We start from the raw sequence: 22,864 nt of genomic DNA on the forward strand, positions 1-22,864 counted from the left end.
TCACTTGGGTCGTCTATTTTTAAACTTTTTAATATTGTGAACTTGGGAAAATACATAATATTTTAGATTTTTACGATGCAACAAATTCATTCATTTTTAATTGCACGAAAAACTTTAACCATCATTTTAAAAAGCATTTTAAAGAAGCTAAGGGAGCAGTGACTTTGTAACAATATTTTATCGGCTATCAATTCAAGGCTCAAGCTCAAAACGTGTGCAAGTCTACACCATATTTGTATGGACAATAATGACATCAACATAGGTCACACAAAGACCTATGTTACATATCGCCTTTACACATAAGTTCATTCAAATACAAAAACTTGACTTTGATATATTTTTCATGACATTTTAAACTATCAGCCAGAACATCCCCAAGGTTTTGAGTTAGGGAGGATGGCTTAGCTGTCAAAACATGGTGCAAGTCCAAAGTGCTGTCTGCGTCCTGGCTATAATGTGTGAGAAAAGTCTCTGAGTGCCTCCTTTTCTGAGCTAGTAGTTTTAGAATAACCAGACACTAACTCTGTGTATGTATACCAGGCTTTCTCTATGTTGTTCACTGGAATTTGGTAGACACCAGCTGCCCATTTCATTTCCGCACGAAAGTAGTCAAGCTTAACATCAAGAGCTTTAATGTCAGAGTAAACAACACGAATTGGGTCTGCTTGTGGTGCTAGCAACAGCATGGATTTAATCCCTCCAGCAATCTGTCCCCCAACTATTGGTACAGGTTCTATATTAGCAACAAGTACCTCCCCAACCCCCCTACAATTGTTCTTAAACCAATTTCTTATATTTTCACACTTCCCTTCTCTGCCTCCACTTTCATGCCCTTGTGTGTCCTTGGTCGTCAGAAGTCTCCATCGGAGTGTCTGGTGGATCGCTAAGGACAGGGAGGCTGGAGGACATCAACAGCAGGCCAGGAGTCCACATGACTGACAACATACAAACAATAGGACAATAACTAAATAACTTTTTATGGGTATAAGTGCATATTGATGATTATAAACCAACATCTGAAATATTTTTGTTCAAGCGTTCTCCTTTGTCCGTCCATGCTTCAATAGTCACATTTTCAGATTAGGAGCTTCACTTGGAGACACAACAACATGACACTCAACATTTTAACAAAATGTTTAGTCTCTTAACATAGACAACAGACCTGGAAGGAGGCTTAGAGCGCTGATCTGCCCGTGGAATGGATGCTCAGATGGCTGCTGCTGCGCTGGGCCCTCTGAATGGTCGGAGAGTTGAGTTGTTGGTTATTTAGGAGCTCAATTAAGTTTTGGAGATGGTTTCAGATCTGGAGTCTTTATAGAAAACTGACCAGTCCCACCTCATTGATAAGGCAGTTTTGTATCCATATTTGGCCTGATGGAGTTGGAGGGGTGGCTTTGCCTTATACAGTGGAACAGAAGGAGGGACGTTATTAATTTATGGTATTTATTTTAGTGCTTTTCCAAGTGTTCAAAGAGCTTTACATTACATATTACATATATTAATACATTTAGGGTGAAGTGTCTTCCCCAAGGACACATTGGCATGTTTTCTGCAGTGGCGGTCAGGGTAGGATTGAACCTTTGATCAGCGGTCTAAACCAGCCAACCCTTATTGACCTGAAATAATCCTATTCCTGATCCTAATCCATATACCATCCATCCATCCATCTTCTCCCGCTTATCCGTGGTCGGGTCGCGGAGGTAGCAGTTCCAGCAGAGAGCCCCAAACTTTCTTTTCCCTGGCCACATCAACCAGCTCTGACTGGGGGATCCCAAGGCGCTCCCAGGCCAGAGAAGAGATATAATCCCTCCATCTGGTTCTAGGTCCACCCCTTGGTCTCTTCCCAGCTGGACGTGCCTGGAACACCTCCCTAGGGAGGCGCCCAGGTGGCATCCTAACTAGGTGCCCGAACCACCTCAACTGGCTCCTTTCGACGCGAAGGAGGAGCGGTTCAACTCTGAGTCCCTCCCGGATGACCGAACTTCTCACCTTATCCCTAAGGGAGACACCAGCCACCCTGCGGAGAAAACCCATCGGCCGCTTGTAATCCATATACAATAAAGTGAAATAAAACATATTCTGGATTCAACTATAATAAACACCTACATTTTTTGCTAAAGGACACAAAATACTTTCTAAATGCCAGACAGGGTTTTTATGACATCCCTTTACTATGATAGCATTACAGAAAGTGTCCATTAACTGTCTACAAAAGTATTGAAGTGGAACAAACTGTACAAAAGCAAATTGTCCTTCCATGTACTAGTAATTAGCATTTGTTTTGTAACGCTTGGCCGTGTGAGATGGGAAGCATTTGTTGTACTTCTGCTGTGGTGCATTAGGTCAGTGACATTGCACTAGAGCCAACAGATAGCTAATCTCTTCACACAAGATTGGGAGTCCAAAAAGAATACACATAAAGCCACAGGGGGTATGTAAATGTACAATTATAAGTAAATCCTCTAAAAGGAAAACTCGAAATGTATAGGACTAATTTATATCATTGTCTGTGATTATGAGTTACCCGCTGTAGGTCATCTGGATCAATCTCTAGGACTCTTTAAGGCTTCAAATATAAACTCTTGTCAAGTTGAGCCATACAAAAAGCAGAACTGGTGTTACCTTTAACTGAGATGTTAACCAGCTTGATGTAAGGCAGGAAACCACGGGGGGGAAAGCAGAACTGATGAAGCACTAACTGGTTTCGAATTTCGTCAGATAGGATCTGCAATAAGTTACTAAAATCCTCCAGAGCTCTGCTGAGGGCTTTCTGCATTATGTTATGAGATGTTTTAATATCTTTGAGGCCATTTGGAATGCAACTGTTTTAAGAGATTACAGAGAACACCTTGTACAGTTTATGATTATGTAATTAAAGCATTAAATACTTAAAAATTACACACATATTTTACAAATAGTTTCTTATCTGTTATCCAGGTCTGGTATGCTATATATATGAACTGTGCTAAACTGAACAGGCCTAAAACCCACGCACACACACACAAACGTCAGTTAATCAATTTTTTTAATAGATAATACAATTTAAAATAGGGAAACAACAGTATAATTGAAATATAACTATCAAACTCAATATTTCAGTAATGTTGACCTTTACTTTTCCAAATTTGATCAAAACAAGTGTTAGTTATTTATTTTGTTTGTGCACAGAGATGGTAATCACTCACACATCCCCGATCGAGGGGGACAGACGTTGTTATTATGATCAGATAGCCACTAGTGTTAAAAGCTTGATGATGGTGTATTTACAGAGCTAGGTCATTTGTTGTAGTGTGTTCACAGTTTACTCAGAATTATTCAAGTACAAATTGGACTTTCTCTGGAATTACCGCTGAGGTAATTCAATGTGCATAATACTCCATTTCTTGTTGTTACTACCATGGTCGACATGGCTATTGCATAAGACATCAATCACCATAGAATAATAAGGTCATGGGACACATTGCAATCCCATTCGAATAAGGGGACACTGTGACAAAGTAACAAGAAAATCAGAAAAATCACCTGAAAACTTTGCTCATTCAAATTATTAGTCATTTTCTATGTAGTCGAACTGAGGCTTGCAGGGTTTTTCCTCCCTGCGTTGCCATGTGTTATTTAAATACATGGATTTACAAACCAAAGTAGAACGTAAATGGTACAGAATTAAAAAAAAGAAATTTGAACAAAAGCTTTTTTCTCAACACAAATTATTTCACCGTTAGTTATTACTTTTTTTATATAAAAATCACATTTGTACTAACATAACAAATACAAAATATCAAGTAAAATATGTAACAACCCACTGCAAAAAGTGACAGAGGGGAAGAAACAACAGCTGTTGGCCAACAGGACCTGGGTTGCAGACATGCTGTTTTTGCTGAGGCACCTTCATATATCAGCACTACCAATAGTCTGATAACAATAACTCTTCTGCATATTTTTGTTAAATACTGCATAAATACAATACAACTCTGAATCAAGGCTAAATAAAACAAAGATTGGTACCAATAAAAACGAAATGTCATTTTATCAGATCATTTTCAATTTGACCTATGCCTCTCAGGCTATAGGAAAAATACATACATGTTAAGAGTATATTCCTAAGACAAGAGACTGACTTAAAAACATTTTTAAGCCAAAGGTAAATATAATATCTTTTAAGGTCTCTGGGTTAAGGCGCAGCAAAGTTATCTTTTACTTCTTTCTAGCATTAGAGGACACTTATAATGCATACAATGAGAATAAAGGAGACGTACCATTTTAGTTTTGAAAAGGCGTGTAGTGCATTCACTTTCTACAGAGACACTATTTTATAGGTTTATATTTAATTTTCTTAACAGCAATTAATTAGGCTGAGAGCTACCAAAGTGCATGATGCATATTTTGTATTTTAATGTAGAACGTCATGGCCCATTACCAGTCAGTTGTTTCCATTTTAGATTTAAAGTAAGGACATCATATTGTGAAGGTCTCTGCCATTTTTAGTAGAGAGGTTTAAGGTTTAAGGAAAGAGCCATATAGGTCAATTAAACTTTGGATTAGGAAAGCATCAAATAGAAACAACATCTTGTTTCACATAAGAGAACATGAGAACCCTTTGATGAGGGCTAACTTCGCAAAGGAGAATATCACAACAAGAATGCAGATGCCATTCGTGATGGTCAACAAAGCCAAGTTGGTTTTAAATTAACACTTTATCTCTTAAAAAAAGACTCTTACCCGATTGACATTAAAAGCTGATGTATTTGGTTTTATCCAACATAAAAAGGTATTAAAAAACTTAAAGGGTCATACAGCTGCAAAATCAACTCCTTTTCAGCAACTTCTTTAATTCTTTATTTAAAACTGTATGATACTGCAGGGTGAAATGTAACATCATTGAGTATTTCTTGCCAATTGGAAAATAAATGAATTTTCAAAAGATTCTGATGAAATGTACAGCTTAAGACCTCTACCTTCTTTTAAAAGATGAAAAAGTTCAATTCAAGTTAAGTATCTTTACTTGTTGGGTTTTGAGTTCATTCAACAGAAGTGAATTAAATCAACTGTTTTGATTTTGGTTTAGAAATGTTTGAACAGCAGAATCCTCTATCATATCCCTGAACTCATGCATAACTATATAATTGCAAGCTTGGGATCATGCAAGCTTTATGTTTTGTGGTTACCAAATGTCAAACTGTGTCTCCGCAAAGACATCAAAATATTGTTTAACTTTTTTTTTAAATAGAACATTTGTTTTTCGTGCTGTTTTTTAAATCCTGGAAATAGCAATGTTGTGATATTCCTCTTTAAGGACAGAGGGATATATATTTATCAATATCATTATTAAGATGCCACATCAGTACTTTACAATTGTTGGCCTAATAAAGAATTTGTGTGTTAACATGAACACTTACGGAAAAGTACTAAGTAGCTGACGTGAAAATGTCTTCATGAAAGTGCCAAATGATTCTATTCAGTTAGTAGATAGCAGTCACAGACTTTAAACGGGGCTGGGAAATATTACCCAACTTCCCCACAATATAGTAACAAGGAAATAAATTCATGTTATACGAAAAGAAACTCTCTGTGGCCTGGTGTGCATAGCATATATACTGAAGGCTTGACGCTCCCTGCTTTACGACAGGAGCTAGTCTCATACACTGTTAGTTATATCTTGGGTCTCCACCCACTTATGAACTGCATGAGTTTCTTTACCTGCAGTTTGCTTAGCTTGAAATCCTCTGACAAAATCTCCTCAGTGAGCTGCAGGAGTAGACTCCCATCGATCTTCTCAGTCACGAAAAAAGAAACAATGTCATCCGGCAGGCCAATAAACCTTAGAGATCTGGACACCTCTTCAATAGAAAGATTAGCCAGACTGGAGGGTGGCTGCCACTGTGCATTGGGAGATAATGATGGAGAGTTAGGAGTTAATGAAGTAAAGATGAGAGGTATCTCTTTTGTGCCCTTCTCAAGTTTAGGTAGTGAGCAATTTGACGTTTCCTGCTCACTGTCACCATCGAATCCTGACAGTAAATCCGTGCCCCTCTTTATAGCGTTTGATTTGGGTGTTCTCGGCGGCAGGATGGGGCAAGAGAGGCTCTGCTTTGTGTCAGATTCTTCTATTGGCTTGTTTCTGTACATTTCTGAATGGTAACTTGAAGATTTGGTGCAGAAGTGATTCACGGAGGCTTTCTGCGACCTGAAGTCCTTACTGCTGTGAGCATGCTCTCCATCAAAGTCAACAAAGCTGGCTGTGCAGGTTTCCCGGCTGCTCTGGGATCTTTTTCTGGGGTAGCTGAAGTAACTTCGACAGCCAGATGGTAGAAACTCCTCCATGCTGTGCGATTCTCCTCCGCTGAGGTTATTTGGCCAGGACAACCTGGAGGACATCCCATCTGATGGCAGGCTACTGCTTGGCCACGTCACATTCGGCTCAATGCTGTGGGATCTAGCCCAGTTGCAGGGGTTGCACACATGGCTTGGTTCTTGTGGATCATCGGCATCCTGCTCAGATGCTCCACTACTGATGGAAAAAAGAAAAATATTTTGGGGTATAAGAGCAAACCTCATGTAGACCTCATAACAAATATTTGAAAAACAGAAATGTGGGTGAATAAAAATGTATGTCTGTCAAGGATTAGCATAAAGTTGCCATTTAAACAAATATGTGTAATTGTCTAAATGTATCAAATCTTACTTTTGTCAAAGTGATTTTATTTTCCTGATATTTTCTTTCTTATTGTCATTGGTTGTGATTAGTGTCAAATGATTGCTATGAAATGGCGCCAATTCTTACATGTTGTGGAGACCAGAAGAATAGTAGGAGAGGGTCGGACTTGGAGACCGAGTGTCTTGCTGCCGTGGCTTAGACAGGATGGGCACTGATGCCATCTGTTTCAAGCTTCTTGGAGGAATTGGTGGGGCATTCAGAAGACGGCATTCTTCCTTCACCTAAAAGGGTAAAGAAAATGTTTAGAGGGTGAAATTTAGTGAAATGAGAAGGAAATGTATTCAGTATTACATGAAGAGATTGAGCAACATTAAATCAGAAACACGCTTACCGTTATAATTAAATTGTTGGTTGTACAGTAATCTAATTCATCAGATGTTGTATTTCTGACAAAGAAGCTGCGGTTTGCTGTAGTATTAAACTACACTTGCTGTTGCCAGAGAAACCACCGGTGTAACCAAATGTTAAGGATTACCACTGTAAGCAAAAGAGATTATACTCACAGCTTCAGACTTGGGCGGAACCGGTGGTGGAGTAAGAGACGAATCTGTAGTGACTGGGTATGACAGGGCTGTTGTTGTGCTGCAGCCATTGTTGATGCCTCGAAGTCCCTCACTCACAGAAGGTTTTGGGATCTGACCTCTCAATTGGTCCAACCACAGCTCCTCATAGGGGACGTCAGATTTGTTGAGGGATGGTTGTGAGTTTGTGCTATCCATCAGTTCGGGGTAAAAGTGTTCATTTTCTCCCGATTCTGAAGGGATGCTATCCGAGGGCAGAAGAGCCCAATCTCCACACAGTGTCATACAGCCCTGCAAATTGACCTCACTGTTACCGTGCAGGTTGCTGCCGTACACGCACACAGATAGACGGTGGAAGGACTGGGTGAGTTCCTCCCGGGCATAGGTTAAAGAACTGGGAATCTGCATTTGGTTGGGACAACCGTTGGAGCTGCTGCTGCATCCGCTGCTTCCACTGCAACTGCCATTCCCGTTGGTTTTCTTGGGGCTCTTACCGTCGTCGTTCCAGTCGGTCCGCACATCCCGAACAGCACGAGAATAGTCATCTATGTCAAACTGATCCTGGCAGAAGGAGAACCAGCGATGTACCATAGTTTCTAGCCACAGCTCTCCTTGCAAGAGCTCTTCTGGAATAATACATCTAGGCATGGCCATATGAAAGGGAAAATGGATGGGGATAATTTTGTTGCTTCGCAGGATGCAGCACACAACCACCGTCTTTGTCTGAATGTTGACTAACTTGTAGCGATGACCCTCACGAATGAGGTGGAGGTCATAATGGTTGCGGGGTGGACTGTTGGGGACTGACACATTGACAGGGAGACGGGTTTTCTCCACAATGTTCCTGATGATGTGCTCGCCGTCCTGCATCTGGAGCTCCAGTGGGCTACAGGTGCTGAACCTGCCTTTGCACTGGAAAGGCAGGCTGATGCTCTCGTTGGTGCGATGGTTCATGCAGATCAAGCAGGGCATCTTGCCTCGACCGATCTTACTGATGGAGTTTAGCTTCCCAATCTTCTTAAAAATTGTGTTGAATCTTGATTTTTCTTTGGAGGTCTTGGCATATAGAATCTCAGCCTGGCCCATTAATGTCAGCTCATCACCGGTGCAAAGTGTTATGTTGTACACTTCGGTATCTTCATTGCATTCGCCTGAAGCCATCTGTGGAAAGATGAGATTTGAGAAAGATGAGAAGGGCTGACAAAATGAAGGAGAGCTTTTCCACCTCGTCATTTTTAAACATTTTGATTTAGTTTATACATTTTAATAGACACTACCAAATTCAGAAGGAGTCATAACAATCGATTATAAGAAATGAGATATACCTTAACATTGAACGTGATTTCTTCCATAACGTATACCCTTTCAGGGAATGCTTTAGCCACCTCCTCCACACTGTTGAAGTACTGCACAGGCTCCTTGACATCTCTGTCCTGCTCCAGTAGCTTAAACTGACCTGAAGTAGGAAAAGTCGTATCAATGCAACTGAAAGGTTTAGGAACCTATTGTTGATAGATTTTTTTATTAAACACTGATACATCAAAAACCCCTTAAAATATAAAATGCATTTAATCATTCAAGAAGCCCACAATTCCAACCCTGTGTGTTGTTTTTGACATATACAAAGATACCAAAAGACAATGTCAAGCAAATTTAAAAGCCTTGAGCATCCAAGCAGATGCAGCTCACCTTCATAGTGCACCGGGATCTCTATTTTGGGCCCAATGACATAGTGTCCCTCCTCCAGACTGTGAGCAGTAATAGTTGTCCACTGACGGCAGGAATGAATCAAGAGGTAGTCATTGTCTCTGAGCCCTTCAACAATCTGACCTGAAAGAATTAAACCAACAGACAAAACTGATTATCCCTCAAAATCCATGCAAGATTGGAATACTGTAAAACGTACACCTTCTTTAATAAACATTTAGAATATCTTCTGATGCTGCCCCTTTGCACAATCAAAATCTGTCATGAAAGTGTCATGACCTCTAGAGATCAATAAAGGCCTTTCTTATAAAACACCAACACACTTCATGTATCCCGCGAAACATAATGTAAATGTTGCATAATTATGCTTGCAAAATGTGAAATTCCTGGTATAAAGTTGTTGAAATATTAAATCTCTAACAGAGATGGTCATAGCTTTGTTTGAAGTTGTTTAAAATGTATTTTTGTATTTATAGGCCTGATTAGAATGTGGTACAAGGAAGAAAAATGTGTTTGAGACAAATATTAAAGGATTATCCCAAACATTAAACATATGCCATAAATACCACTTTTGAGCCTTACATGCTTTTTCGACTCAAGCCAAGGCATTACACTACTCAGTACAATAACATCATTATCCTCCATGGACAATGACAAATGCATTAATCCATACCTCTATCAAAAGCAACTATTGTCGAATATCTGTGTGTAAATCAGGCATCACGCTACCTTTACAGTTTATGATATGCACACATTTCCATGTAATCACTGTGTTGCACACCTAACAGTCTCCTCGGGCCTTAATGCATTGTACCTAACATGAAACATTATCGCTGTTATTACATTAAATGTTTATACTCTAACTTTCTACATTTACTTGCATTGCTGCAGCGTGACAGCAGAGAGGTTACAGGACATAAAGTAACACTGACAAACGTCGTTATTTGTTGTAACTGCACGATATATAATAGCGCAGAAAAAGACAGTGAAGCCACTTTCATCATTAAACATTACAAAGTTCTAATACCAATATGACACTTCTGACATGAATTAAGACGATACGCTGACAAAACCAAGAGGAACTATTTGTCTTTCAAATAGTTATGGTAGGTTTGTCTTTAGCTGCTAATTAGCAATGTAGCAGCTAGCAAAACTCAACTTAGAAGTGACAGCAAGTTACTAACCGTTATCCAGCTTGGCCATTTGAGGCAACCTATAAGCACTCACAAGTTGATCTAATGGTAAAGACGTAGTGCTCCATGTAACATCTTTTAAATTGTTGTATAACATTGTTCCAAGGTCCATTTTGCTAGCTTATTAGCCAGCTGGAAAGCTAGCTAGCAATGTGTAAACACGGTCACAAAAGGCTACACTAAGCTAACCAACTGAATAATATATCAACTCTCCATCGACAGTTTTATGTTTGGCACGTTTCTTATTAATCGTCGCATATTGCCCTTTGCATTTGCCTACGTATCTTTAAGGTCCGTAGTCTTATAATGTAGCAAAGACATGTTTGTTTAGCTCGCGACGTCTGCACCAGGGCAACTAGTCTGAAGTTAAGTGAATAACGGAAATACGTTTTGGTTTCTTTTAAAATAAAAGCTTTATTTCCATTGGGGTACATATGAGAGTGAATAACATAAAACACATGTCAAACTTTCTCAGTGAAGTTGTTCTAAACCTTTAGAATATAAAACATAGCACGCTAGAGGGAATTGTATATGAAAATGGCTCAATTTGAGAGCAATTTATTTATTAAAGTATGTACCGGAAGTTGTAATGTTGTACATATAACTGTGTTGCTCATGCTGATAAATTCAAGACAAAGGGGCAAAAATAAAGATAACCTGGTGCCCCATAAAGGCTTGTAAATTAATTTGAAAAAACCGACACTTAAATAATTTCCAATTGCTTGTCTCTGTACTTTAAAAGCCACTCCTTAAATATGTCAGCAATCCATCACCCCTCAGCATAGGCGACTTGTAGCATATGCAAAACCATTACATTCAAGTAAAAGTAGTATGGGAATGTAAAGGCCTACCAACACACGTCAGCCTATATAATTGCCATATAATCACATGGGAGGAAGGACAAAATCAATTGGGCCTTCAAAACTGTTATTGCATATATAAATGTACCAACAATGACACCATCATCACACTTCCTGGTGCAGCTGGTACAAATCAGAAAAACTTCCCTATTTTGGTCTTTTGCAAAGTGTACTCCTACCCAGCAACTATGTCTTTTGTTGACACTCTGCGCCAGTGGGACATGGCTGTAACTTGTGTTGACAGACAGGATTTGTCAGAGGCACTCAAGATTTTCCTGTCTATCCAAGATCCAAACTCTAAAATTAGTTTTGACATTGGCTGTCTCCATTTTCTCAACAAAGACCTGGATGCTGCTGAAAAGGTATGTTTGACCTTTGTTCGTAGATTAATGTAAGCCAAAACATTTCCCACAAAGTTTTATTTATTTATAATATTACTTAAATCTTGTTCAGGGACGTAAACTGATTAGGCTGAAATGAAATTATGTGATATTTCTGAGTGTAAAATCGCAAGTCACTGAGAAAGAAGAAGTAGAGTTTACCATTTCTCTTTTCTAATAGAGGAAGTAACTGTGTTTTCTTGTGTTTCTCAGGCGTTTGATTGCAGCATACGTAAAGATGAGCATTTGGCTGTTGCCTTCTTTCAAAGAGGAATGACATTTTACAAAAAGAAGAGGCAAGAAACACTAGTCATCTCAATTCAATGGCCACAATTTGTTTTCATATTTAACACTGTAATTAAAAAATACTACACACAGTATGTTTTCGTTATCATACATTTAGGTACTTTTTTTATAATTGTTTTTGGTGCAGAGATAATTAGATTTTATGTTTGGATTTTTTTATATTCAAAGGTATGAGGAGAGTTTAGCTGATTTCCAGCAAGCTTTCAAAGCACTAAGAGGCAACCAGCTGATAGATTACAAAGCGCTTGGTCTCAGATACAAATTATATGCATGTGAGGTAAGTATTTAAAAGCCTCCAATCATGTTTATGTTCTTGTGAAGCCTCCTTATTAGTGGAAAGCAAGGTTCTATAATAACAATGTTTACTGCAATAGGTTCTTATCAATATGGCTCTGTCTGAGGCTCAGCTGGGTAACTGGGAAGAAGCCCACAAAAACCTTGTGAAGGCTCTCAATTACAAGACAGACGCCAAGCTCAACATCATCGATAAAGCTCTGGATTCCGCCCTGGTCAGTTAACATACTGTAAAGTAATCACTATTTAATGATTATACACAGTGGTATTAGTGATGTAATTAGAATTTTCTTTCATGTCAGAATTACTTGACAAATATTATAATATCCATTGCAATGCATTATCACCAACAGAAACAGAAACTTTTCAAACCAGTCGAGTTCCCATCAAAAGTGCTTTTCAAACCAAATAAGCACTATGTTGCTGAGCTGGAGAAGAAGGACTACCTGGGCAAAGCAAAGGTAATGGGATACGTTTAGTTACCATGTGTACTATTATTTAGTGTGGCATTTAACTGTATTTGAATACAGCTCATCTAGTTCACTAAAATGTCAATGACTTAACGCTATAACAATGTGCTATACATAAGCTACATTTTTTCTCTGCTATCTTCAGGTGGTTGCCTCTGTCGTTCCCGAGGATGCCTTCTCTGGATTTGCCCCATTACAGCCACAGGTGAAATATGGGTTCTTCTATAGCGCTTTACAAATAATGATATGATGACAAAGATATAATTTGTTATCAGCAGCTGATTGTGTTACATTATATTTAAAAAAACAAATTACATGGAATATGTTTTTCAACGTAATTGCTGCTTTGAGTCCGCACTAATGATTGGATGCTTTGTGTTTCTGTGTACATCTGACAGGTACAAGATGGTCCAACTAGTCCAAAGGAGCCGGAGGTTCTAAGGTAGTTTCGTGTATACTTAAGTGTAAAAAAATATGATTACTTTTCAGTTGTTCTAATTCAGCCTTGTCGAATGCAAAAATAATTGTAAATTACATTGATACTTGTCAATATTTTTGCTATAGAAGATACATTTTCCACCACACGTGGATGTGTTAAAGGACAAAAAATCAGCCCTCTATTTGGAAAGGAAAGAGGGAAACATTTATGAAGTGTTATGCTTTCATTGGAGGGGATATTATATATAACTCTGTGAATGTAAACAATAGAGAAGCCATTGTTATCCGGTAAAATATAGACTGGTGTGCCAGCAGCTCTCTTGATGCCATGTGGATTTCTCCTGTCTTCACAGGGCTTTGGAAGGAGAGCCCCACACTGTCCTGTTTCAGTTTGTTCCTGAGACCAGCGATGAGTTGGCTGTCGTGCCAGGCAATGTTGTGTTTGTGCTGCAGAAGGGAGCCGATAACTGGGCATCTGTGATCTTTAATGGAAGAGTAAGGCCACTACTGTACATCTGCAACCAATTTGCTCGTGTTTTTTCCCATAACTTTTGTTCTTTCTTTTATATGAAATATGTGTAGAGAACGTAACAGAATTGTAACATGTTTATTGATAGTATTAAGCATGTTGTTTATTATAGAGGGGACTTGTTCCTTACAATTACCTGGAGCGTTATGAGATGTCCTTGGCTTCCAAACAGAACGAGGTAAGGAATTAAATATCTCATATTTCATTTTGAAGATTGCTTTGCAGTATTTTAAGAAGTGATGTATTCTTTGCTATAAGACTTTCTATAACATTACCAGTATTATTGTTTAACGGTGGATAGGGAATACCTCAGCCTCCGAGTCAGGAACCACCGACCAGACCTAAAAGAAAACCAGGTACACTCATCCGACGGATTCAGAAAACTACAATAGAGAAATTGCCTATGACTAACTAAATCCATTGGTCAAAGCAAATATTGTAACATAAGAGAAAGTATTTCAGCAAATGCAATTTGTATCCTCCTTCTTTGTATTTAAGGTCTAACTCCAAGGAGCGACAGCAGCGACTCAGAGAGAAAGGTATGCTGAGTCAAATCCTCATGACTATATTACACCAGTATGTCCCAAAATGTGCCAACATGTGAAGTGTTCATTTTCTTTCTTATTTAAAATCCATTAACATGTCCTTTCATTCATGCCAGGAAGAACAGCCTCCTGACAATTCACTTATTGTCAAAGTCCGTTTCACATTCACCTTTGCTGTCTCAGTACCACCTGGATCTCCTTATGCAATACTGATTGAAAAGATCAGTAGGAAACTGAATCTCCCTATGACTGCAATCACTTTGAGGTAAGGTGTACATTTAAAAAAAAAAAGTGGTGTTAGTGTTAAGAGTACAACATTAAATCATTTTGTTCCATATAGTCTAACCCCTGAAGCTACGGGACAAAGTGTTATCGATGACAGCACAGACATGGAAAGTGTGTGGAGTCGTGCCAGTGGTGTGCACATCACTTTGTGGTGTTACGCAAAGGAGGTAAGGAAGTGCTCATCTTTTCCTGTTTATGCTGGCTTCACAAAATATAGATACTGGTTGAAAGTGCTATTAGTATTGGGAAAATTACCATTTTTGTGTATTTAGCAAACAGATCACAGTCCAAATATCGAGGTTCCCTTGGTGGCACTTTACTCGTATGAGTCATCAAATCCAGAGGATCTCAAGTTTCATCAAGGCGATAAAATCACAATCATCTCTAGAGGTGAGGGTCAATTCTTTTTAATCAAATTTGCTTAAAAACTCAATCATTTATCCAAAAAACATCATTCTAATTATTTTGTTTCTTCTTTTCCTTTAGTTAACCAGGATTGGTTGGAAGGGCAATGCAACGGGGATACTGGTATATTTCCTGCGTCCTTTGTGGAAGAAGTTCCTGTCAATGGCCAGTAATTTAAATGAATGAAAGTAAGCAGCACAAATAATAAAGGATAATCTGATCATTGGTCAAGTATACTCTCTATCGAAACAATTTTAGAATCAACCACATTTGATTAATTTGTACCTATAAATACTTAATATTTACATTTTTAAACACCTGTTCGTTCAAATAAACTCCTCTTCAAGTGTGTCAAGTTGTTATGTTTGGATAAATGCGATAACAAAAACTAGTGATATCTGATATACATTTTATGAAAAAAACATTTCATTATTTCTTACATTTAGTAATTCAATTCAGCAATATACATCTAAATGCCTCAGGCATGATTAAATAGTCTTGTGTGCTACTGGTAAGTTATCCTTCCTCTTCATAGGCAATAGCTATGCCTCTCCTGCCCTCTACTGCCTTCACCACAGGTGTCGCTCCCAAATTCTGCTCCAAGCCACGCCAGCTTCGTTCTGCCAGAAAAGACGCTGAGAAGAGAAAGCAAAAATATGTAACCTAATATATGATATTTAAAAGTATACTTGTATAAGAAAAACACTGGTTGATTGTTTCCTCACATGCACAACATGCGATAATTGTATCAGTACAAAGTCTACAATAAACTCATGGATGTACAGAAATGAAAGCAAGCAAGACTTTTTTGATGGTCTCATACCAGCTGAGTTGGTGTTGGCCACAGTGAGCATCTGGTTCCTGAGGACCACTGAAGAGCCAAACGAGGAAACTTCAGGCTCACTGCTCATCAGATTCTGACTCCGCAGAGTTCCAGTGATTAAAGACACGTCAGTCTCACCGCCCTCCTCCTGCTGATCACCCAAAGGCACGTGACTCTGTCCACCTGGTGTAAGTTTGGGGGAAAATATTATAAATTAGCTATAGGCATATATAAATAAGAATGTAGGAGTAGGTTTGTCCGATGTGAATATATCAAGATCCAACCTGGCAGGAGATGTCGAAAGTCTGTGACATATTCCTCTGACCACTCCCTCTTCCTGTTGCAGGCCACCTCCATCTCAAATGGTGTTACCACAGGTTTATAGAACTCACTTGAGTCCAGCAGTGAGTTCTCAGGACACGCGATTAACACGAAAATGTCAATTTCAAGAAAGTTTGCCAGTTTGGGCACGTTCAGTTTCCCCATGGCAAACAAATAGCTCTTCTTGCCAGCTCCATGAATAGCCTCCTTCAACTGCTGGATGATTTTGAGGTAGTCAGACACTCCTAATGTGCCAACTAGAATGCCAACAACATTGGCATCTTTGGCCCTTTCTATAGCGTAATAACGCTTCATTAGGGCACGGTTGATACTGACTGACTCTGTCCTCCCGGTCATTTTTATGGGGTCAAAAGAACAAAATGAGCAGCGATTCCAAGTCATCATGAAGTTTGTCAGAGTTGCCCCTTCTTGGCCTACATAGAACATACTGTAATCCGTGATGCTTAAACCACTTGTCAGGGAGAACTGCCTTCCAAACTGATAAATAAGCTGGTTGTTATCTCCCTCTGATAGACATGTGTCATCATGTAGTCTCTTTATCCGACCATGGCTGTAACACTGCTCCCCTTCCACAACAAGTTCTGAGACGACTAGGTTTGGATACTCTGGTGAAAGGAGTGCCATAAGGTCATCTGAAAAAAAATTAAAACAATGGTGTGTGAAAAGAAATGCTTGAATCTAAAGCTGTTCTATAAAATGGCATACATATGTATTATCTCTTTCATATAGCAGGGCTTTTTTAGAAAAGCTTACCAATAGCATGAACATAGTTGACATCATAGAGGATGATGATGTGACTGTGTGTGTCTGGGTAGAGTTCTCTGAAGGCAGAAGTGCATTTCTCAAGATCCACCGGTCGTCTCTCAAACACATACATCAATGGCAGCCTTTTAGACGGGCTGAGGCAAGCACTGCCATAGTGCACGATGCAGTCGGCTCCAACATGTTCTGCAGCTACCTCGTCCACACAGCAACTGCCAAAAAAAGAATTAAGAATGCATCCATTAAAACTCACGGTAGAGCAGTGACTTTGCAGGAAGGATACAAACACTTACAAATGTATCATGTACGCATTATTAGACCAAGTAAAACTTTTCTAATTTAAACCTGGTGTGTTACCTGCCGTAGGATGTATCTCCCAGAATGAATGGCTTGGCATTGCTGTTTCTCTCAATCTCCAATGCTACTGCAACTGCATCCAACAGCAGCTCATCAGGAAACTGCAGAGCAACCTGTAAATATTATCCATGATTTAACTTTAGTTGCTTTCACTGGCTAGTGTGTCAACAGCCTTTTGACAATAATTGTGTTGTCCCTTCAGGATTCAATTTACAAATGTCTATGTGACGAAAAGTACTTTTGAAGTACTCACCTTTTCAAATTGATGCTCAGTGATAAAGCCACAAATGTCCTTAATCTGATACAACTCTTCAAGGTTTTCCACAGGATTGCTTTCCCCCACCGTAACATCCACGACACGCTGAATTACGTTCTCCGAGCTGCTACTAAATGCGTCAGCCATTGTTGCATAGAAAACGCGGAACAGTGCCTGCAAAATGAGTAATAATACACATTTCAGGACACCATTTGGACACAATTCAAACGATTACAATCCTGTAATCCTGTTCTGCCAGGAAAGTGTGTGATAAACTCGATTGAATTGTACTTAATTTAGATATTTGACAATATTGTTAACGTTATATTGGCAAATAGCTAAGTGAAGCAACAATGTATACAACGACTTCACAATATTGTCACGTTGACGTAATGGTATTTTCCTTTTGTTAAAACATATATCAAATATAGCCTAGTCACAGTTAACCATCCCATACCTTACGTTACCTACTTTTAGCTTAACGTTACTTTAGTTCCGTATGCTAGGTGTGTCGCTAGCTAGTCATTTTTCACAATATGAAGTGTAATAACGATAATGTACGAATTACATTTACAACACATACATGTAAACTTACAAAGAGAAGTCATGTGGAAAGTTGTTGACGAATAAACACTTATTTGACAGCTACACACGTGTCTGCAGCAGTAGAGTACACTACAACAGCTCTACCATAAGCACTTCCGGTTCAAACGTTTCAAAATAAAAGCTAGGATACACTGAGCAGTGAGCAATGACATGCATTATCGTCGATTATCATCCGTTTATATTCCTGGAATTTACACAAACTAACTCACACTTTCAGATGACTGAGATGAAAATATTTGAGACACATGAGACAGTAAATCATGCATATAATACATATTTTAATGTAGTGCAGAGTAAAAGCAGAACGACATTGCCATGGCAAAGAGCTGACCTCTTTGACAATGGCCAGCTCATTTCAACAGTAGCCTACATTAAATATACTAATAACCATAATCTTCAATAGAAAGATAAACTAACATTTTGACAATTAATTTGATTAAAAAAATAATTCATTTTAAAACTGAAATATCACGAAGCAAATAAAAGTCAAGACACAATTTAAATACCAACAGCTTCTGCTGAGCATCTCTTCAACATCTAAAACTCAATATATAAATATTAAAAAATTCTGTTTCAATCAAGCTTATCTGGATAAGTGGTCAGACACCATAAATCATTAAATAGTCTTAATTTCATGACTTCTAAGAGTCACGTCAGAGCCATTTGTCAATAATTGCACCGACAATTGCGAAATCCCATAATTTAAGAGGCTATAGTTGTCTCTCTTTCATTGTCGAATTCAGTTGCTGCATTGAAGGTCCACTGTCACGAGACCTTACATGAAAATCGTATTCATAATCCTGCTTACATCCAAATACGATAGAATCCCAGGACCACAGTAAGACAGGTGAAGACTGAACCTTTGAGGATAAAGTGAGCAAGCATTAGTCTACTATTTGACAGCTATCATTGGTTATTCTACATAGCAACAATGCACAATATCTTACCTGCAAGGTATTTTATAGTGTCCAGTTTATGAGATTCTAACATTGTTTTCAAACCGGCCACTTCAGTGTCTATTTTCATGTTGGTCTTAGTTAAATGGCGATCTTGCTCTGCAGTCTGTAAAAAAGGCAATAGGACAAAGGCATAAAGACAAGCCCCACCAAAGACCTACACTTGTTCATATTTATAACTGAGAAGAGCAAAGACTTTTTAAAAGTAGTAAAGCAATCAGTGACAGCCATTATAAAAAAAACTTGAATTGATATTTTTTTGGCTTCTATTTCTACTTTGTATGCGTTTAGCACAAAAAATGACAGATTAGCTGTTAAAAGATAGGAAACATGTTCTGCAGGTGTACTGGAAAAATACAAACCATTTCCATTATCTCAGTTCGCGTTTCTAGGAGCAACTTCTCATTCTCTATTTTCTAGAAAAAAGATTAAAAAAAGGTTTTAGTAATTAAAGATATACCAATAACAAGAACAGACTATTTGACAAGTCATTATCTTTATTAAAAAGGGCACTTGAGGATCTTCAAAAACACATGTATTATTCTCAATCACTTACCAATTCTTTTGAACGACTTTTCTCCAAATTCATGTCCATAATTGTGTCTGAGCGCAGTTTATTCATGACATCCTGCAAGGTGGCATTGGAGATGAACAAAGGAAAGTCAAAAGAAAAACGTAAATCATCTTTGATGAAAACAAGATGAAGAAATACTTCTTAATATGACTACAATTTGGACATAAAGCTAATAAGAATAACCACTTACAGCCAGTTGGATCTTGATGTGCAGTAACTCGTTCTTGAGTTTCTAGGAGAAAGGTTAAAATTGTTCCTATTTAGGGCAACATTGGCAAACATGAAGCAAAAACATCATACATTCTTCTACTCATATATTGGCTGACATGACATATTTTTTATCTATCTCGATTTCTAAATGTGTGCTTTTTGTTTTTTATATACAATTTATTTTACAAGGTATTTGCAGGTAAAAAGTCAGCTTATGCATATCAATTTGAATTCCAGGATCACTTTGATCACCAAACAACCAAGGGCACAGATAGAATGCAACAATTACTTTTGGGAAACAGCTTAAGTCTGCTCATCATAAACACACTCACCTCATTTTCTGCCAGTAAAGTAGAGAACTCACTCTTCTCTAGGATTAACATGTCCTTCTTTACAGATGCTATTTGAGACATCAAACGCTGCAACATGATCTCCTGCCAAAATCACACAACACAAAAGTTCATTTTTAAAACCATAAAGAACAAGTAAACAAATGAAAGAAATACAGAATGTCTATTCAGGTGTTTCTTTTATATTACACTTTGACATTACATATACATTATTTAATCATTTACACCAGGGGTCTCAAACTCAAGGCCCGGGGGCTAAGTCCGGCCCGCGACTTCATTTTATGTGGCCCCGCAAGAGCTTGAAAATATTATAATACGTTTATTATACCGTTACATGCCACTTTACAGAAACAGGTTGCCCATAAACTACATGTCCCACAATGCATCTCGTTTTGTAACATGTGCACTGAAGAGACTTGCAATTATTTGCCCTAGACTTCTGCTTTCAGACGTAGTTAATTACGAAGTTATTACCCTATCGAATAATAATCCAATTCAGAGGCAATAATGTAATATAATACATTATTTTATATATATATTTATATAGTTACATCCGGCACTTTGAGTGCAACCTTTATGCGAATGTGGCCCGCGATGAAATTGAGTTTGACACCCCTGATTTACACCATGCGCTCAGGAATATAAAAACAATACTGGTATGGTGACCTTAACAGCACTAAAGGCACAGCCTGAATGAAACACAGAGAAGAAACAAAAAGGGCTGACATAATGCTTACTTTTGTATTGACAGCATATGTAAAATAAAAAAACCTCCTCCGACAGCCTCACCTGCTGCACTTTGGTCACCATGTCACTATAAATGACATCCATGTTAGAAGTTGTCATCTTCACCAGTATTCTTACAATCACCTCAGCTTGCTGGGTTGTGAAGCCTGTTCAAAGAAAATATATTCATTTTTGGGGGGAAATTCAACAGCTTCTTAATAATAGAAGAAGCTTAAATATTGTGACGTTTTTTTAAATAACAAAAGCATTCAAACCATTTTCCTCAAAGAGTCGTACCACTGCATGGGTGTCAAAAAGCATCTTCCCACCTTCAGACTTTGGTACAGATCGATCTAAATGCTGGAGAGCTGTGATGGTCGTACTCAGCCCTGAAATCAATGATAAGAAGATATAAGTGAATAAACTAAGCATGACCTGGAGACCAAAACTGTAAATGTCCTAAATGTCATGGACATTTCAGGTGTGATGAAACACCTGAAAAATTGGAGGCCAGGTTGCATATTATGTAAATACAGTGTGTGATGTGGGTAAATGTTTCTATTGAAAACTTTGGAGATTTAGCATCAGGGTTTGGCTTATGCAACACGGAGGAGTTGTTACTGGAGAAGTTTATATTTGGTGCACTTCAATTAAACAATGAATGCGGTTTTTTTAATTAATGAGAGCCGTGCAATTAAGCCCTTAATTTATGTTTGACTTAGCGTTTTAATTCAAATGACCAGAGCAGACAGGAAGTCGACTTTTATAAAAGCTGTTTGCCATTAAAAAAACAGAAGAAGAAACATTTGATTTTGAAACTCAACAAAGAGGTCCAATTCATGATAAATCCCATGAAGTGAACAGTGATCTGAGAATAATTTATGCAAAGTTTGGCATTGGGGGTTTCAAAATGGGCACATAGAAAAAGTGCCCTTTCTTTGAGGTATTTAAATGCGCCTGCACTGCATTCAAGCACAACCTAGGGCTGTGTTATTATATTTAGTAGAGTTACCGGTGTTTGAGAGTTAACAGCGAGGTGCCATACTTCAACTGTTGGTAAACAGACCATGAACTGTAGTGAGTTAACTTACCTCTTGCAGTCATGTATGTCCCTGCAGAAAGATGTACAATCTTTTGCCCCGCGTGTCTCCCTCTCCATACCGGCTTCTCAAAGCTCCTGAAAGGTTGAGTGATGATACACCGGACACACGGTAGTGTGTAGGCAGCAGTCAAACAAGACATGTTTGAGGAAATGGTCGCTGTCATAACACTGGTAACTCTTCCTTGATTGAAAGAAAGGTCATACCACTTTTTGAGGTGGTTAACACCGAGTTTGATTCGCGAATGGCACTGTTTTAGCACCATTGTCAAAGTTAGTCTTCAGCCAGCAGCTGGCCTATACTTCAGTTTGTTAATATCGTCAGCATATCATTAACCTCTCTATCGGGGCTGTATTGCAACTTTTCACCCAGCTATTACCACCGCCCTACAAACCCGTATAATGATCAAAGACAGGCAGAGCTAGAGGACGGGAAACTTCCACATTTCCGGTCACACATTTCAAAATAAAACTCACTTTTCACATAGGCTACCTAAATCACTTTGGAGACATCATAGATTTTTCAAAAAGAAAATCAACCATTTAAAAGATTTATTTTATCATCTCACAATTTTAAGCTCTGTTTGTAAATAATAAGGTATGATAAGTTTTGACCATGCAGTATCTACAGTATCTCAGAATCTATAAGGCTCACACTCACAGACTGGTTCAGATCTTATTGTAGCTTATTGACCTGTTAAGAAGGAAAATAAAACAAAAAATATATACATTTATATATATAGATATATATATATATACGTATATTTGAATGAATGGAAAACAGCAGGGTGTGATATTACATCAGTTCTCTACTGCTCATTATGTTATAAGTTATACTGAATCAAAAAAAGCTTTAGTCATTGTAAGTGAATATTCTGCTTGTTACAGTAGATCATCTACAAAGCATATACATTTTCTCAATGGCAACAAGATACAAAATGTGACAGAGGTATTTTAGGAAAGGTGGGTGTACTATAGAACAAAGGGAATCCATCTTCAGACAATTGGGTATGTAAAATTAAACACCTGTCTTATACTTTACTAGTTATATTTGAAACCAATTTTAACTGGCAGCCATGTCTTTTTTGTGTCACTTCATGTTCACCATGACAGTATGGTAACTGAGTGTTTACTTCTATTAATCGCAAACTGGTT

General features: G+C 38.2%; 4 protein-coding genes across 7 annotated transcripts; 1 reads left to right on the forward strand and 3 right to left on the reverse strand.

Annotated features, from left to right (window-relative positions):
- Window positions 1–14: 14 nt before the first annotated feature.
- garem (GRB2 associated, regulator of MAPK1) lies at window positions 15–10,498 on the reverse strand. 3 transcript variants are annotated; one of them, XR_013804391.1, is made up of 8 exons: window positions 10,128–10,498; window positions 8,926–9,066; window positions 8,562–8,692; window positions 7,219–8,397; window positions 6,782–6,936; window positions 5,698–6,505; window positions 1,163–1,398; window positions 15–935 (listed from the first exon to the last, which is right to left on the reverse strand). XR_013804391.1 is itself a non-coding variant. In XM_079661765.1 (6 exons), exons 1-6 carry the CDS (start codon window positions 10,246–10,248, stop codon window positions 5,650–5,652), a joined length of 2,586 nt encoding a protein of 861 aa, XP_079517891.1. In that variant the 5' UTR covers window positions 10,249–10,498; the 3' UTR covers window positions 3,009–5,649. The 3 variants fall into 3 exon arrangements, 1 of the variants encoding a protein (XP_079517891.1); XR_013804392.1 differs by having other exon boundaries at window positions 5,698–6,508; XM_079661765.1 differs by lacking the exons at window positions 15–935; window positions 1,163–1,398 and having other exon boundaries at window positions 3,009–6,508.
- Window positions 10,499–11,144: 646 nt separating this feature from the next.
- Window positions 11,145–15,441, forward strand: ncf2 (neutrophil cytosolic factor 2). Of its 2 annotated transcripts, XM_079661869.1 has the most exons (16): window positions 11,145–11,358; window positions 11,590–11,672; window positions 11,851–11,959; window positions 12,057–12,191; window positions 12,330–12,437; window positions 12,592–12,651; window positions 12,845–12,888; window positions 13,238–13,379; window positions 13,526–13,591; window positions 13,715–13,769; window positions 13,912–13,952; window positions 14,075–14,223; window positions 14,299–14,410; window positions 14,516–14,633; window positions 14,730–14,836; window positions 15,184–15,441. In XM_079661869.1, the coding sequence occupies exons 1-15, from the start codon at window positions 11,185–11,187 to the stop codon at window positions 14,819–14,821; spliced, it is 1,488 nt and encodes a 495-aa protein (XP_079517995.1). In that variant the 5' UTR covers window positions 11,145–11,184; the 3' UTR covers window positions 14,822–14,836; window positions 15,184–15,441. The 2 variants fall into 2 exon arrangements, with proteins under 2 accessions (XP_079517995.1, XP_079517994.1); XM_079661868.1 differs by lacking the exon at window positions 15,184–15,441 and having other exon boundaries at window positions 14,730–14,999.
- dph2 (diphthamide biosynthesis 2) lies at window positions 15,053–17,938 on the reverse strand. The gene is made up of 7 exons (XM_079661870.1): window positions 17,784–17,938; window positions 17,186–17,362; window positions 16,933–17,045; window positions 16,567–16,787; window positions 15,756–16,445; window positions 15,472–15,654; window positions 15,053–15,283 (listed from the first exon to the last, which is right to left on the reverse strand). The coding sequence occupies exons 2-7, from the start codon at window positions 17,333–17,335 to the stop codon at window positions 15,165–15,167; spliced, it is 1,476 nt and encodes a 491-aa protein (XP_079517996.1). The 5' UTR covers window positions 17,336–17,362; window positions 17,784–17,938; the 3' UTR covers window positions 15,053–15,164.
- A 114-nt stretch (window positions 17,939–18,052) lies between these two features.
- On the reverse strand, window positions 18,053–22,201 carry mcur1 (mitochondrial calcium uniporter regulator 1). Its single transcript, XM_079662026.1, has 9 exons — window positions 21,702–22,201; window positions 20,886–20,999; window positions 20,674–20,777; window positions 19,867–19,968; window positions 19,515–19,556; window positions 19,307–19,378; window positions 19,113–19,166; window positions 18,742–18,856; window positions 18,053–18,654 (listed from the first exon to the last, which is right to left on the reverse strand). Exons 1-9 carry the CDS (start codon window positions 21,973–21,975, stop codon window positions 18,599–18,601), a joined length of 933 nt encoding a protein of 310 aa, XP_079518152.1. The 5' UTR covers window positions 21,976–22,201; the 3' UTR covers window positions 18,053–18,598.
- Window positions 22,202–22,864: the final 663 nt, after the last annotated feature.

Source organism: Notothenia rossii (assembly GCF_949606895.1).
Source record: "Notothenia rossii genome assembly, chromosome: 12".
Classification (NCBI taxonomy): domain Eukaryota; kingdom Metazoa; phylum Chordata; class Actinopteri; order Perciformes; family Nototheniidae; genus Notothenia; species Notothenia rossii.

Coding starts and splice junctions, on each gene's coding strand:
- garem (XM_079661765.1), bottom strand. CDS start 10,248: ATGGACCTTGGAACAATGTTATACAACAATTTAAAAGATGTTACATGG. Junction 8,693..8,925: donor GATCCCGGTGCACTATGAAG/GTGAGCTGCATC, acceptor TTCCTACTTCAG/GTCAGTTTAAGCTACTGGAG. Junction 8,398..8,561: donor AAATCACGTTCAATGTTAAG/GTATATCTCATT, acceptor ATCTTTCCACAG/ATGGCTTCAGGCGAATGCAA.
- ncf2 (XM_079661869.1), top strand. CDS start 11,185: ATGTCTTTTGTTGACACTCTGCGCCAGTGGGACATGGCTGTAACTTGT. Junction 11,673..11,850: donor ACATTTTACAAAAAGAAGAG/GCAAGAAACACT, acceptor TTATATTCAAAG/GTATGAGGAGAGTTTAGCTG. Junction 14,411..14,515: donor TGTGGTGTTACGCAAAGGAG/GTAAGGAAGTGC, acceptor TTGTGTATTTAG/CAAACAGATCACAGTCCAAA.
- dph2 (XM_079661870.1), bottom strand. CDS start 17,335: ATGGCTGACGCATTTAGTAGCAGCTCGGAGAACGTAATTCAGCGTGTC. Junction 16,446..16,566: donor CAACTATGTTCATGCTATTG/GTAAGCTTTTCT, acceptor ATTTTTTTTCAG/ATGACCTTATGGCACTCCTT. Junction 15,284..15,471: donor GGCCAACACCAACTCAGCTG/GTATGAGACCAT, acceptor TTCTCTTCTCAG/CGTCTTTTCTGGCAGAACGA.
- mcur1 (XM_079662026.1), bottom strand. CDS start 21,975: ATGGTGCTAAAACAGTGCCATTCGCGAATCAAACTCGGTGTTAACCAC. Junction 19,557..19,866: donor CTTTACTGGCAGAAAATGAG/GTGAGTGTGTTT, acceptor CCTTTCTCCTAG/AAACTCAAGAACGAGTTACT. Junction 18,857..19,112: donor GAACTGAGATAATGGAAATG/GTTTGTATTTTT, acceptor CCTTTTTTACAG/ACTGCAGAGCAAGATCGCCA.